The 14,668-nt window shown below is 38.5% G+C and overlaps 1 protein-coding gene across 1 annotated transcript in view; it reads left to right on the plus strand.

The window, feature by feature from the left end:
* The first annotated feature begins 848 nt into the window (after positions 1-848).
* The window catches only part of LOC106877157 (zinc transporter ZIP9-B), a 34,490-nt gene continuing 20,670 nt past the window's right edge, over positions 849-14,668 (plus strand). The window contains exons 1-2 of the mRNA XM_089359238.1: positions 849-1,392; positions 1,722-2,036. Coding sequence (XP_089215364.1) covers positions 1,941-2,036 — 96 coding nt within the window. The 5' untranslated portion in view covers positions 849-1,392; positions 1,722-1,940. The remainder of the gene's footprint in view (positions 1,393-1,721; positions 2,037-14,668) is intronic.

Consider the following 14,668-nt stretch of genomic DNA (forward strand, 5'->3'; position numbering starts at 1 on the left):
ATGTGGTTTTGGGTTCAGTCCCACTGCGTGGCACCTAGACCAAGTGTTTTCTACTTGAAGCCCCGGGCCGTCTCACGACTTGTGAGTGAATTTGGTTGACGGAAACGGTGAAGCCCGTCTATACATACATACATACATACATACATACATACATGTATGCATGCATACATACACACACATACATACACACATACATACATAAATGCATGCATGCATACACACATACATACATACATACATACATACGTACGTACGTACGTACGTACGTACGTACAGACATGCATACATACATGCTACATAAATACATACATACATACATGCATACATATATGCATACATGCGTACAGACAAGCATACATGCATACACACACACATACATACATACATACATACATACATACATACATACATACATGTCTGTGTGTTTGGCCTGAACCGTGTGCTTAGCAATCGGTTTGTTTACGTCCTCGTAACTTAGCGGTTTGGCACAAGAAGCCGATAGAATAAAAAAAAACAAGCTTTAATATAATAAAAGTACTGAAGATGGATCGATCTATTCGACTAAAAACATTTTCAAAGCGGTGCTCCAGCATGACCGCAATCCAATGGGTGAAACAAGTGAAAAAATATCGGAGAGAACGTATCTATTTCGGCGCCTCTAATGCCAATAATAACAACAACAACAATATAGTACCAACCAACAAACAGTAAATGCGGCCAGCCTGGCGGTTAATCGTCAACAGGTTAACTAGACACATCATCCCCGCCTAAGCTGACAGCAAGCGTTCGGTAATCATCGGCAAAGTCCGGAGTGGTGAGTGCTCGTTGTCGTGTGGTTTATCTCCCTTAGATTAGATTCTCGTTATGGCTGGCTGGCCTGAAACATCCCTAAGTACCAGCCGCCTCTTGTCTACTGGAAAGGCAACAACACCATAAACAAAACATTATACACCAAACAGGAGGCCTTAGACACAGGCGAAAACATATTCCTACCATCCACACAAACATCAAGGTATCCAATCATTCTATTATTGTTAAAATATAACTAGAGCAATGCTCTGACTACCCAAACGGCAACAATAATAACAAGAAGTGGACGTATATAAGTTAATAACGTCAACAAAATCCATACAGTATATAATATATTTGTATTATATATAATAATAGTTAAGCTTGGCATTAGCGTTGAAGGATCTGTGCTATTTTAGATTGTAATTCCTGGTGTTAACTATTAGATTAATAGACACACGCACATATATATATATATATATATATGTTGATGAGAAATGCAATTAAGTTAAGGTGCTTCCTGGAAACAGCATCTCGAACCTATTTTCTACCACTTCCTCTTCGTCTTTAATACTGTATACACACACAGTTTTCTGCTCAATTGTAAGTTTATTTTGTTTATTTAATAACTTGTCTTTTTGTATGTTTTTTTAGCTACTTATTACACACACACACACACACACACACACACGCACGCACACGGACAGATAGATAAATTCTGTAGTCATTACATACACATGTACTTCAATTTATATCATCGTTACACATTGTCAAACATACATAAACACATAACAATTGTATAGAGTAGCTGCTCTTATTTACGTATATATATATATATATATATATATATATATATATATATATATATATATATATAAATGCATCTACAGAAGTTGGTACACTCACGCATATCTATATTTTTATATTCCCAGGAGCAGTGTATCTAACCACTCCTCTCTCTACACACACACGTGTATATATATATATATATATATATATATATATATATATATATATCATACGCCAAGTTCTTGACTGGTGTGGTCGTGTCAGCGTATATATATATATATGTTTAGGACAGCATATATAACTGACAACTTGCTTTTGGCTAACTTCTAAAGAAGAAGGCAAAACAGCTGGACATTACCGACATGGATAATACCTGGACTTTACTCATTCTTTCTTTGGCCATGCTACTAGGATGTTATATATCTGGCGTTATACCGTTGGCATTCCATTTCACAGAGGTAAGTGATCAACGTGGGACATTCAGTAGATCCCATTTGCACCTTGGACTTCATTATATTTTGTTTTTAACGTAATCTAATCTGTAAACAGTCTGCTTTACCTATATGAATTCTTTTTCTTCTCTCTATTTCCTCATCGCTTTAATTTTGTCTTTTTCCTTGCATGCCCGTCTTGTGTCTCTTGTGTGATCATGTCCACACGTTTATGTTAATCTGTAAGTTAAATTAATGTATTTTGTTCAGTCCTGACAATCTCTCTAGTGTGTATATGTTATTGTACTGGTATGTTGGTGTACCATGAACAGAAATGTCTTAATATATTCAGATCTTTCAACGAGTCTTGCTTGTAAACATTATCTCTGGTCCCCTTCATGTCCAGTGGCCATCCTGCATATCAGTCTTCCCTACCTGTGAATCGATACTTTCCAAACTCCACTACATCGATCGCACCTATCCACAACACCACAAACTAACCAGGGATCCCCTACGTGATCGCTCAACCTGCAAGAAATCGAAACTATATCTCCTTCAAATCATATTCAATCGTTTTAAAACGGATACGTTGGATAAAGATAGTTGTCAGCATACTTATATCTTAAAATAAGACTCAATGATCACGGCTGGAACGTCTTTCACCATACGTCTGCTCAATCAGAGCTAATCTGCAATTAAACTTCAATAACAACCGGTGCCATCTTTCTGGTATGGGAACATCATCACAAAATATTGGGCCAGACTATTCTGGTTTTAGTAATCCTCCTATGTATATATTTTGCTATATGTGTAAATATATATGCACGCGTGTATATAAATGTGTGTGTGTAAAATACATGAATTTTCTTTTTAGTGTTATTTATTTTATTTTTTTCATATTAATATAGGTTGGCTAGGTCTGCAATGCAGCATTTTATCCATTTTAACGCTCCTCTCATTTCCGAGACCACACGTTCTCAAATCCAGTTTATTTAAACGCCAGTCTTTCTCAGACAACAATCAACTCTGCATCAATCAACAATGGTCAAAAAATATTCAATAAGTTCAATAATTTCCCAGTGTTTTCGCTGTAGAATCTATTGACTATCGCAAAAATGACAACACCATGTATTTGTCAATTTCTTTCTCAACCAAACGAAGAATAAGAGAATGGATTCTTCACCACTCGTGGCAACTGAAATCATTAAACGTTTCCCTCGTCTCTCCTGTATACAGACCATTGTCGCTAATTCAGGCCATCACCATCTCTATTAATAACTCTCTTGTTTTCAGAGCAATGAAAACTGTCTAGTCATCCTTAAGGATGACTGATGGCTTGCACACTGACTTTGGTTAAGGTGAAGAAGGGTCATGCACTGTCAGTTTTACTCACTCATCCATGACCATTTTTAGTCCAGTAGCAAAACCAGGTCAAGACAATTGGGGGATGGAGACAAATGCACTGGATGACCAAGATGTCTTTTGTGTTTCATCTTGCTCTCTGCTCTCCACAATGTGTGGCTGCAGCAGTTTTCCCTTCTGCTGAACCATGAAGGTTCTTGCCACAGAATCTGCTGGATCCAGTTTTCATGGGCCCTCATATGCTAATTAACTGATAGCTGGGACCCCTGACAGGTGCTATTACTCTGGGTCAGAGCAGACCCAGTACGGTAAAGGTAAAGTTACTGTCTCGAGTGATGCTGATTCACAAGGGGCCGGTTCCCCAGTTTCTTTGGCATATATATCCCACACCTGGACAGGAGGCTGGTCCATCACAGGGTTACCCATTTTTGCCAGCTTATTGGACTGGAGCAACTTGAAATGAAGTGTTTTGCTCAAGAACACAACGCATCGCCCGGTCCAGGAATCAAAACCACAATCTTACGATCAGGATGCTGACACCCTAACCACTAAGCCACACGAGTGAGTAAGGTTGACAGTGCACGACCCTTCTTGACCTTAACCAAAGTCAGTGTGCTAGTCATCAGTCATCCTTAAGGATGACTAGATGGTTTTCAATGCTCTGATGGATGAACATGAGAGTTATTAATGAATGGTGATGGTCTGGATTAGTGACAATAATCTATATGCAGGAGAGATGAGGGAATAATAAGGGCTAAGAGTTAGTTCCACACTCCTCAAGACCCTGGAACTATCGAGCCAGGGCCCACTACCAGGTGCAGTTTGGGGTCATACCCATGACTGTCCCCAACTCTAATTATCAGCTAACAACACCCAAGAAGAAAACTAATAAATGCCTAAAATTCACTGATGCTGAAGAAACAGAAGCCTGGTCAGATGCAGTTTAGCCCAAAGCTGTTTATAAATGACCCTAAGCCTGAACTGTTGTTGTTTGTTCTTTCTCAAGCCATGCCTGGCTCATAAGCGGTTTCATTGGCGCATAGATTCCCCACCTGGACGGGACGCCGGTCCGTCGCAGGTGAGCTACTAGATGCAGGAGGAAAGAGTGGGAGAAAGATGTGGCGAAAGAATCAACAGAAGTTTGCCATTACCTTCTGTCGGAGCTGCATGGAGCTTAGGTGTTTCGCTCATAAACACACACATCATCCGGTCTGAGATTCGAACCCATGATCCCTCGACCGCAAGTCCACTGCTCTAACCACTAGCCCATGTGTCTCCACAACTACCTAACCGGGTGTATCATATTTGCTCTGCTTTTCTAATTTGTGTTGCTTATGAAGAATGTTATTTGTTCCTTCTCGAGCCATTCTTGGCTCATAAGGGCTAGTTTTCCTGGTTTCATCGGCGTATAAGTTCCCCACCTGGACGGGTCTGAGATTCGAACTCATGATCCCTTGACCACAAATCCACTGCTCTAACTACTAGGCCATGTGGCTCCACTAAACCTGAACTAGTTCACCCAAAATACTTTCGTTTTCTGTATAGCATCCAAACAATCATTAAGCTGAAAGCCGTCCTCCTATATTTTGCAGTGAAGGTGCATTGTTTAGTGGTTAAGGTGTTGGACTCATGATCAAAAGATTGTGGTTTCAATTCCTGGACCAGGCAATGGTTTTGTGCTCTTGAGCCAAACACTTCATTTCACGTTGTTCCAGTTCACTCAGCTGGTAAAATGGAGTAACCCTGCAACAGACTAGTGTCCCATCCAGGGGGAAAATATACGCACCACAGAAACGGGGAAAACTGGCCCATTGACTGTATATGACTATGGAAGGATCTTTGTCCTGTCTTTTTTTATATCTTACATCTTACAACAACCACAAGAGTGTTCATTTGAATATTTAAAGCAGTGGTTCTCAAAGTGGGCAGTAGAGCCCCCCCCCCACTGGGGGGGAAAGGTCCAAGGGGGCATTGAAGAAAAGTGGGGCGATGATAGGGTAGCGATCCATGTAAAAATTAGGGAAATAATGGAGTGGAAATTCATGTGAAAACAAACAAAATAATGGGTTCATTAGGTTAAGTTTTCCAACTAAGGTTTAGTGTGCATGTTTCTTTATTTAAATTCTGTGCAATCAAAGATGATCCAGGGGCAGGGCTTGTGAAATTAGGTTTCTGTTAGAGGTGAAGGTGTAGGAATGTGGTTAAGAAATTTGCATCCCAATCACATGGTCTTAGGTTCAATTGTTGTTACAATGATGCTGTCTGGACAATCCTTTGTCCTTGGATCACTATACAATCAAGTTCTAATACAGAGATAGTTCATGTTATGAGTAAGGGCTTTTAATGAGGAATACCCTGTAGGTCTGTGGTAAAACGGGTTAAAGATTATAACAATTGTAGATCATTATTTACATTTGACGGATATTTGTCCTCATCTTGTTTGTTGTTAACACAATGTTTCCCCAAGACACCTGATGAAGGCTGGAAGATATATCAGCCAAAACATTGTGTTAACAACAAACAAGATGAGGACAAATATCCGTCAAATGTAAATAATGTACATAATTCCTCTTCTCTTAAATATAGAACTGAATTGTAGATCATTACATCCTTCTAGGTCATGTTGTGAATTGGGTCATTTTGCTATTCAAAACCCTCTGTATTCTGCCAAGTGTGTCCATGACATTAATATTTAAAGTATGACTAAGGCAGTGAGCCAACTGTATGGTTAGTGTGCCAGGCAGAATACTCAGTGGTATTTTGTTCGTCTTTACGTTCTGAGTTCAAATTCCACTGAGGTTCACTTTGCCTTTCATCCTTTCAGGGCCAATAAAATAAGCACCAGTTGAGCATTGGGGGTCGATGTAATCAACATACTTCCACCCCCTGGAATTGCTGGCCTTGTGCTAAAATTTAAAATCAATATTAAAGGTGTGAGTCCTAAACTGCCTGACAACCACAAAGGGATTTTGAATATTGATTGTACAGAAAATGATAATTCATACCAGGTGAATTGTAAATTGAATGAAGATTCAGTTTAAAAAAGCAATTAAACACGTGCCATACTTCCTTACTCTAGCGGTGAGCTGGCAGAATCATTAGCATGCTGAACAAAATGCTTAAAGGTATTTCACCCTCGCTATGTACTGAGTTCAAATTCCACCGAGGTCGACTTTGCCTTTCATCCTTTCGGGGTCGATAAATTAAGTACCAGTGAAACACTGGGGCCGATGTAATCAACCAGTCCCCTTCCCTGCCAAATTTCAGGTCCTGTACCTATAATAGAAAGGCTTATTCTAGCTTTCACCATTAACTCTTTACCTGTATTACCTGTGTTGTACAGGATATATTTCCCTGGCGATATACATTACCCATTTTTTTTCAGCAACCAGACTAACTTAGGACTTATGTAAGGAAAGCTTTATGTTGCTCAGAACATATAAAGCGAGCCCTGACTAAAACTCTGCGAACAAGCACTGGGTTTTAGGACAAACATGTAAAAATTCATTGGGACAAGCAAAAAATGAAACAAAATTTTTAATCATCAACCTTACAGGTAGACATTTAATTTATGTTAGCTCTAAACTAGAGATAGTTGATACTACAACAGCTTTTGTTTGGTTTTAAAGATACACCAGCTCTTCAGTTTTATTGTGGTTAACAGACCTTATTAACACCAATTTAATTGGTGCAGACATTCTGAAGAAGTAGATCACGTTACAATGTTTCTGAATATTTACCATTTAAATAAAAGATTATATTGATTAAATTCCAGTGTTGGTTACAGTTAAACATAAATTTATTCAGCAGATCAAGTTGTATCTAACCAGCCAGCCAGCTAGCTAGCCATTTTCTCTGTTTGCTATTCCTGGGAGGGTAATGGAGTAGAATCTTCAAGCACTTCCTTGACCAGTGTCCAATCAGAAGCAACCGTTATTACACTTTCCTGTTGGATTCCTTAAAGGTGACTAACTGAAATTGTGGATATTGTCCAAGCGTCTTATTCTTGCTCTGCCCCTGGGTCTCCTGCCAGTTGGCTCAGCTTGAAAAATCCATCTTGAGACTCATTGTCCACATTACCAGAGCTGTAGCCTCTTAGTGTGGAAAAATAGTGGCTCCACCTGGATAGACTCCCTTATCTCTAAGCTAAGAATCCTGTAGAGTAACATTCCTCCAGAGATCCTTCAGAGGAACCTCATTTCAGGCACTTGTATTCAGATCATACTCATTTGGTCATTGTCCAGTTGTAGTACATATTAAAAACAAAACCTAAACAAAATAATGTAAAAAGCACTGCTAACACAGTAGGACATGGTGTTGACTTATAAAAACATTTGATATACTTTATAGACTATTATGGTTGCATAATGAAATACCACATGCCTGCAAATCATTAGATGAAAGTTAAATTCATAATCTTGAAGTAACTGGAATTATAATTCTTTTCTACTGTAGGCACAAGGCCTGAAATTGTTTTTTTTTGGTGGGGGGGGCAGTCGATTAGATCGACCCCAGTATGCAACTGGTACTTAATTTACTGACCCCGAAAGGATGAAAAGCAAAGTCGACCTCGGCTGAATTTGAACTCAGAACATAAAGATAGATGAAATTCAGAAAATGCAATTATTGCTACGTTGCAAAGAACCATTGTATTAATTAACCTAAATACAAGGTCCAGTCAAAAAGCATCAGGACTGGTGCTACAAAAAGAAAACTACAACCTAAAGCAGTTTGGCATTTAATCTCCTTTGAAGTAGTCCCTTTCTGAAGCCACTCACTTTATCCAGCATTGTTCCATTGAAGGAATGCATTCCTGGAACTCCTTTTTTTTAGGGATAGTGAGCAGCTGCCTCGTTGCATTCTTTTGGATTTCCTCAGCATCTTGAAATCTTGTTCCTTTTAAGTGGGATTTGATTTTTGGGAAGATTTTTGGCTAAAATAACCTTAAAGCCATGTCTCTTTCCACACATGCACTTACACACACACACACACACACACACACACAGTTTTCTCTGCCATTTTCACTAATGGAGCCTCTGTGGTGTGGTTAGATGACCACACCCTACACACTTCACTTCCAAACACTGTTATAAACCACGGAAGCGAGGGAGAACCTTATAACTGTGCATGCGCAACAGAGTTCAAGGCCATGCTGTGCCAAGCAGCTTCACACTGCGTACTTTAGCTCTGTTACCATAGCAACAGCCCCAATATTTTTTGATCAAGCCTCATAAATTCATTAATTATATGTCATCCATTGATTTGATAAAAATTAATATTTCAAAGAATTGAGATTAACCCTTTCGTTACCAACCTGGCTGAAACCAGCTCTGGCCCTGTAGTACAAATGTCTTGTTTTCAAAAGTTCTAAGTTAAAATTTTCCACCAAACTTTAGTCACAATTTATGTTCCTAACACTAGCTGAATGATAACAAAATTATTTTACTAAATTCTTTGTTATATTTAAAATTAATTAAAAGAAACACAGAGCATCTCAAAATAAATACGGTAACGAAAGGGTTAAACCATGCGATATAATATTAGTCTTAGAGACAAGATGTAACGTATTAGTGCTCCTACATGAAAGAAAGTGCTTGGAAAATATTCCTAATTACTAAACCATTATCACTAGTTTGTACCAAGATTTACAGATGTAGCTGAAATTCCTTTTGCAACAAAAGCAATGTCTTAACTTCACACAGCAAGAAAAGGTTTTTAAGAAAACAACTTTCTCACACAATATCCTGTTTTGGCAACATTTTTTTATTGAGTGTGAGAGAATGCAAAAAAAAAAAAAAAAAAAAAACCCCATAATACTTCTGACTTTGAAGTCACAGGAATAAATGAGTCAGAATGGAAACTCCATAACATGTTTTAGTCAAATGCCTGATGGTACTCAGAGAAACTGGAGCAACATTAGATGTGAAACCTGTATGGTGACATGGTCTTTTTTGAAGGATTGACATATTTTCTCTTGGCTTCTTTTATCTTTTACTTGTTTCAGTCATTGGACTGCAGCCACGCTGGGGCACTGTCTTGAGGGGTTTTAGTCAAACAGATCAATTTCTTGCTGGACCACTAAGTTATGGGGATGCAAACAAACCAACACCAGATGTCAGGCAGTGGTGGGGAACACATTCAAGCACTCACATGTATACATATATATATATGTATGCATGCATATATATATATATATATATATATATATATATATATGTATGCATGCATATATATATATATATATATATATATATATATATATATGTGTGTGTATATATGTATATATATATATTTATGTGTTTGTGTTTGTCGTCCACCACCTCCACCTCACAGCCAGTGTTAGTTTGTTTATGTCCCTGTAACTTAGTAGTTCACCAAAAACGACTGATAGATTAAGTGTCAGACTTTTATAAAATAAGTAATGGGATTGTTTCGTTCAGCCAAAACCCTTCAAAGCCATGCCCCAGCATGGCCACAGTTCAATGGTTGAAACAAGTAAAAAAAAAAAAAAAAAGAGAGAGAGAGAGAAAAGAAAAACGAAGTATAAATATTATTTTAATGAGACATTTAAGTCTGTTTTGATTCCACAAGCTTTTAATATTTGGAGATAAATTTGTTGAATTTTAATATTTGGAGTTTAAATTAGTTTATGATGAGAGCATCTGAGAATTCTTCAAATTTGAATCAGTCGATCGTGACTTCATTTTGGTCTTTTTTTTATCAGTTTCATGAATGGATGTGTTTATTCACATTTGTATGCCGTTCCAAAATGGCAAATGTCACTGGGAAAATTTTATTAGTTCTGAGAAACGGTCACAGAATACTGAGCATCAGATATTAATCATTCCAACACCATTTGGAACTGAGGGCAGCTCATCCAATTTCATTTTCAGTCGAATCACTTAATTGTCAACACAAATAGCACTTAAAATTCCTTACATCTATCCTCAATGAATAATGGTTTCAAATTTACAGAAGGAAGAACAAATATCTAATGCACATTGTAAAATGGTAAGCATCAGGAAGGGTGCCAAGCCCTAGAAACCACGTGCAAGATGACATTGGGGTGCAGCTGGTGCAGCTCTGTTTGGTTGGGTCCTGTCAGACTGTCCAACCCATGCCAGCATGGAAGATGGATATTAAATGATGATGACGACCACGATGAGGAGACTGGGGCAAAAATAACTGAAGTGATGGATGTAGTAGCCTTCAATTCATGGCTATAATAACGAATTAGTTTCCTAATTATTCATGGTAATGCTTTGTGCATCAGTGTTTTGTTGGATGGTGTTGAAGAACAAAGACAGAATGGTAAATGGGAGAAAGGAAAAGAGAGAGAGAGAGAGAGAGAGAGAGAGAGGCTGATAATATATCAAAAAGGTATTTTAAATCATTAAGTAATTTGGTAAGTAAACTAATGACAGACTTCAATCAAAACATAATTGTGACATTCTCTCTGTTGCTGACAATGTTTCATACAAACACCACTAATAAATACAATAAAGGAAAATGGTTTTAGAACCAAACAAAATAATTAGCTGATGTTGCTATTTCGTTTCATTTATATCCACTAATAGCCTTGGTAAAAAAAAATATTATATCACAAGGTTAATTTCCCCTTCCCTTTAACATACTCACCAGTGTTATTTGTTGCCAGAAACCATCCCCATTACAGATCTGTTGTTTCATCTAAATCAGTTCTCGCAAGAATAGACTTCTGGTCAAAAACAAACCATTCCATCCATGACTATCCATGCTTGTTTTCAGACATTGTCTATCTAGGATTCTATTATCCAGTGTGTATCTTCCATTTTTTTTAAGATAACAGGATATAATTTTAAAGATTTGACAGCTGTTCTTGGCAGTCTGAGTGATTACATAGAGTGTCGCTGTTGTTGTTTAGACCTAGGTTGGCCTTGATTGAGTAGGCCTATGATCAAAAGCATTCTAGTTTTAATATACCTATGACTGTACCGATCAATATGTCCTTAAATACTCTTTATAACAGTTACAACAGGAAGCAACAATCGTGGTCAGCCATGTGCTATATAATAGAAGATACATATCCAAGATGCCATACCAAAGGACTGAACCTGAGACCTCATGTTAAGACGCTCACTTTCCAGCACTCAACCATGCCTACATGTGAATGTATGACATTTAATAATTAGCCGTGTTCTCTAATGTTAAATGTTAAATACTTACTACATGTGAACGCACGTCTTCAAGTTCTTGACTTCTTGGACTCGTTTCAACATTACGAAAGTAATTAGAACATTCATTATAAATCTGGTCGCATTGTTCATTTTCATTTCAAGTTTCTTTCGGTGGAAGTGGCTGTCTTTGAGTGCTTCCTTGCCACACATATCTGCTTTCTCAAGTAGACACATGAATTAAAATAATGAGTTTGCAGACATTCCTGGCAGATGCAACATTGTGCCGATACAGTTGTCCATATTAATTGTGTTGTATTGTAGTACGACTTGATGTGACGCATGCCTGGCATGGATAATGATAATCGACTTTCAAACTGTGACTCCTCCCCTTCATAGTCATAGTTGTCATCATCATCATCATCATCCCATCATCATTATCACCATTATCATCTTCCTCAGCATTATTACATTCATTGTCCTCATCCTTATTGTCGTCGTCCTTTTCATCATCATCGCCACCATCATTATCATCATCACCACCATTTTATGTCTGTTTGCCATTGTGGAATGGGTTGCATAGGCCTCGCAGTGCCATGGCACCTTTTTATCGTGGTGCCTACATAGGAAAGAGTGGAGGCACAATGGCCCAGTGTTTAGGGCAGCGGACTCGCGGTCATAGGATCGCGGTTTCGATTCCCAGACCAGGCGTTGTGAGTGTTTATTGAGCGAAAATTTCAATGATGTGATTCTTTATTTTTAGAATGACATTGTAGGGTAGGTATGAGAGGCTGGATCTGGCTAGTTTGATTGTAAAACAAGTTAGAATATTTGAGCCAGATTTGACTGATTTAAATTGTAAAGGGTTATGGGCTTACTCAAAGAAATCACTCCTTGTTCTTAATTTTTGAGGTCTAGTATTTATTTTATTGGTCTCTTTTGCCCAACTGCTAATTTACAGGGTTGTAAACAAACTAACACCAGTCGTTAAGCAGTATGGGGAACAAACACAGATATGTTGGCAGGGGGGGGTCTGTGAGTGGCCTTCATCCCAAAGCCATTCTGTGACTAATTAACCCATTGTTGGAACCTTGGCAGGTCCTTCTAGAGCAGACATGGAAACGATGATGGCTAAGCAAGGATTCCATGATTCCACACTCCTCAAAACCTTCAAACACCCAAACCAGGACCCTACTACCAGATGCAGTTTGAAGTCATATCATATTCGACAGTAAGGCCTTAGGTATTGCTGAAGAGACAGGATAATCGTGGCTGGGATGTTTTGGCCATATATTTGCTCGACTAATGTTCACCTGAGCTAAATAACAACACCAACACACACACACAGACACATGTGCGCGCACACACAAGAAATTCTACGTTGGCCGAGTTTACACACAGCCTGTCCACACTGCTGCTGCAGTAATGTGTTGTATCATGGTTGACACAATGTAAATATTTACAAGTAATGTGACTTGTTTGTCTCGATTTCTTGACAAAATAATAATAGTTTAGGTTTTAATTCATCAGAAACTGCTAAATAAAATATAGAACAAAACAAAACAGAAAAAAAACAATGAATTTCTTTTGGTTTTGGTGATGAATTTCCAGTTAGTCCCACTTTGTGGCACCTTAAGCAAGTGTCTTCTGCTATAGCTCCAGGCTGTCCAAGTGACTGCCCCCAGAAAAGAGATACAGAGATCAGTTGAAGAAAATTCTTCACCTTTCTCCCAGCTTTGAGATCTTCCTCCCAAAAAGGTTAGTAACATCCTGATAAAAGATTTTATAACTTTTTTTAAAAAACGATTTTTTAAAAGAATATCCCCTTTACTCTTAAAAATTATCTTAAGTAATTCTTTGTAAAGGCTTTCAAATATATCAGGCATAGGCGTGGCTGTGTAGTAAGAAGCTTACTTCCTAACCACATGGTTCTGGGTTCAGTCCCACTGCGTATACATCTTAAGCAAGTGTCTTCTACTACAGCCTCGGGCCGGCCAAAGCCTTGTGAGTGGATTTGGTCGATGGTAACTGAAAGTTCACAACATTCCTTTCACCAGACAGAAAGACTTGGTGCAGCATTTACGACAAAGAAGTCAAAGACTTCAAGCAATGTTGACGCTACCATTTTGAGGGAAAACGACTATGTTGGCATGAACTTTATCTCTGCTCTCATTCGAAGGTGGAGCATTGCTATTGAGAGAAACGGTGACTATGTTGAGAAGTAGGGATGTGATCCTACAGAGGACCAGCTTCATTTTGATGTATGGTACATGTTCCTCTGTTAGTAATTTTACCTGTCCTAAACAAAATAGCATTACTTTTTGACTCAGCCTCGTATTATATTTGGATAGTGTACAAGATGCACTTTTCCTTTTTAAAAAAAATGCGATTTAGATGAGAAATTAGAAATTTAATATATCATACACCACTGAGAGGCATGACCACACAGCTGAAATTGGGGTATGGTTAATGTGGCTATGTGTTTTTAACGCCATCAAATACAGGGTGTAGACTGCATTTGTCATGCACCTTTTTCTTTCTCTTTATTGTTATTGTTAACCACATGTGATGTACAAATGTACTCAGACCTGCTTTTACTACATTCTTTGTGAAGGTGGGAGGTGGGGGGCTGGGAGTGTAGTGAGGGAGGACGTTTGACTGAGAGCATTGGCCCTGTTTTGTATGTGGGTTAGCACACAATCCAGTTCAAATGCTGCACTGTAAACAGACAGACACAACCTAGGACAAACGTGTGAACAACAGTAGAACATGCTTAGGCTCAAAAGAAATGAAGCTAGCATGATCCGCTGGATGTGTAATGTCAGTGTATACACACGACAGAGTGTACGCGCCCCAAGAGAAATGTTGGACATAAGAAGCATCGGATGTGGCGTGCAAGAGAGACGTTTGTGCTGGTATGGTCATGTATGAGGATGAGGAGAGCTGTGTGAAGTGCTACTCCCAAACAGTAGAAGGAATCTGGGGTAGAAGGAGACCCAGGATGACATGGGATGAGGTAGTGAAGCATGACCTTCGAACATTGAGCCTCAAAGAGGCAATGACAAAAGACAGAGACCTCTGGAGATATGCTGTGACTGCGAAGACTCGGCAAATAAAGTGAGTTCACGGCTGTATCCTACACCA

The sequence above is a fragment of the Octopus bimaculoides genome, chromosome 11 (assembly GCF_046866305.1).
Source record: "Octopus bimaculoides isolate indiv1 chromosome 11, ASM4686630v1, whole genome shotgun sequence".
Classification (NCBI taxonomy): Eukaryota; Metazoa; Mollusca; class Cephalopoda; order Octopoda; family Octopodidae; genus Octopus; species Octopus bimaculoides.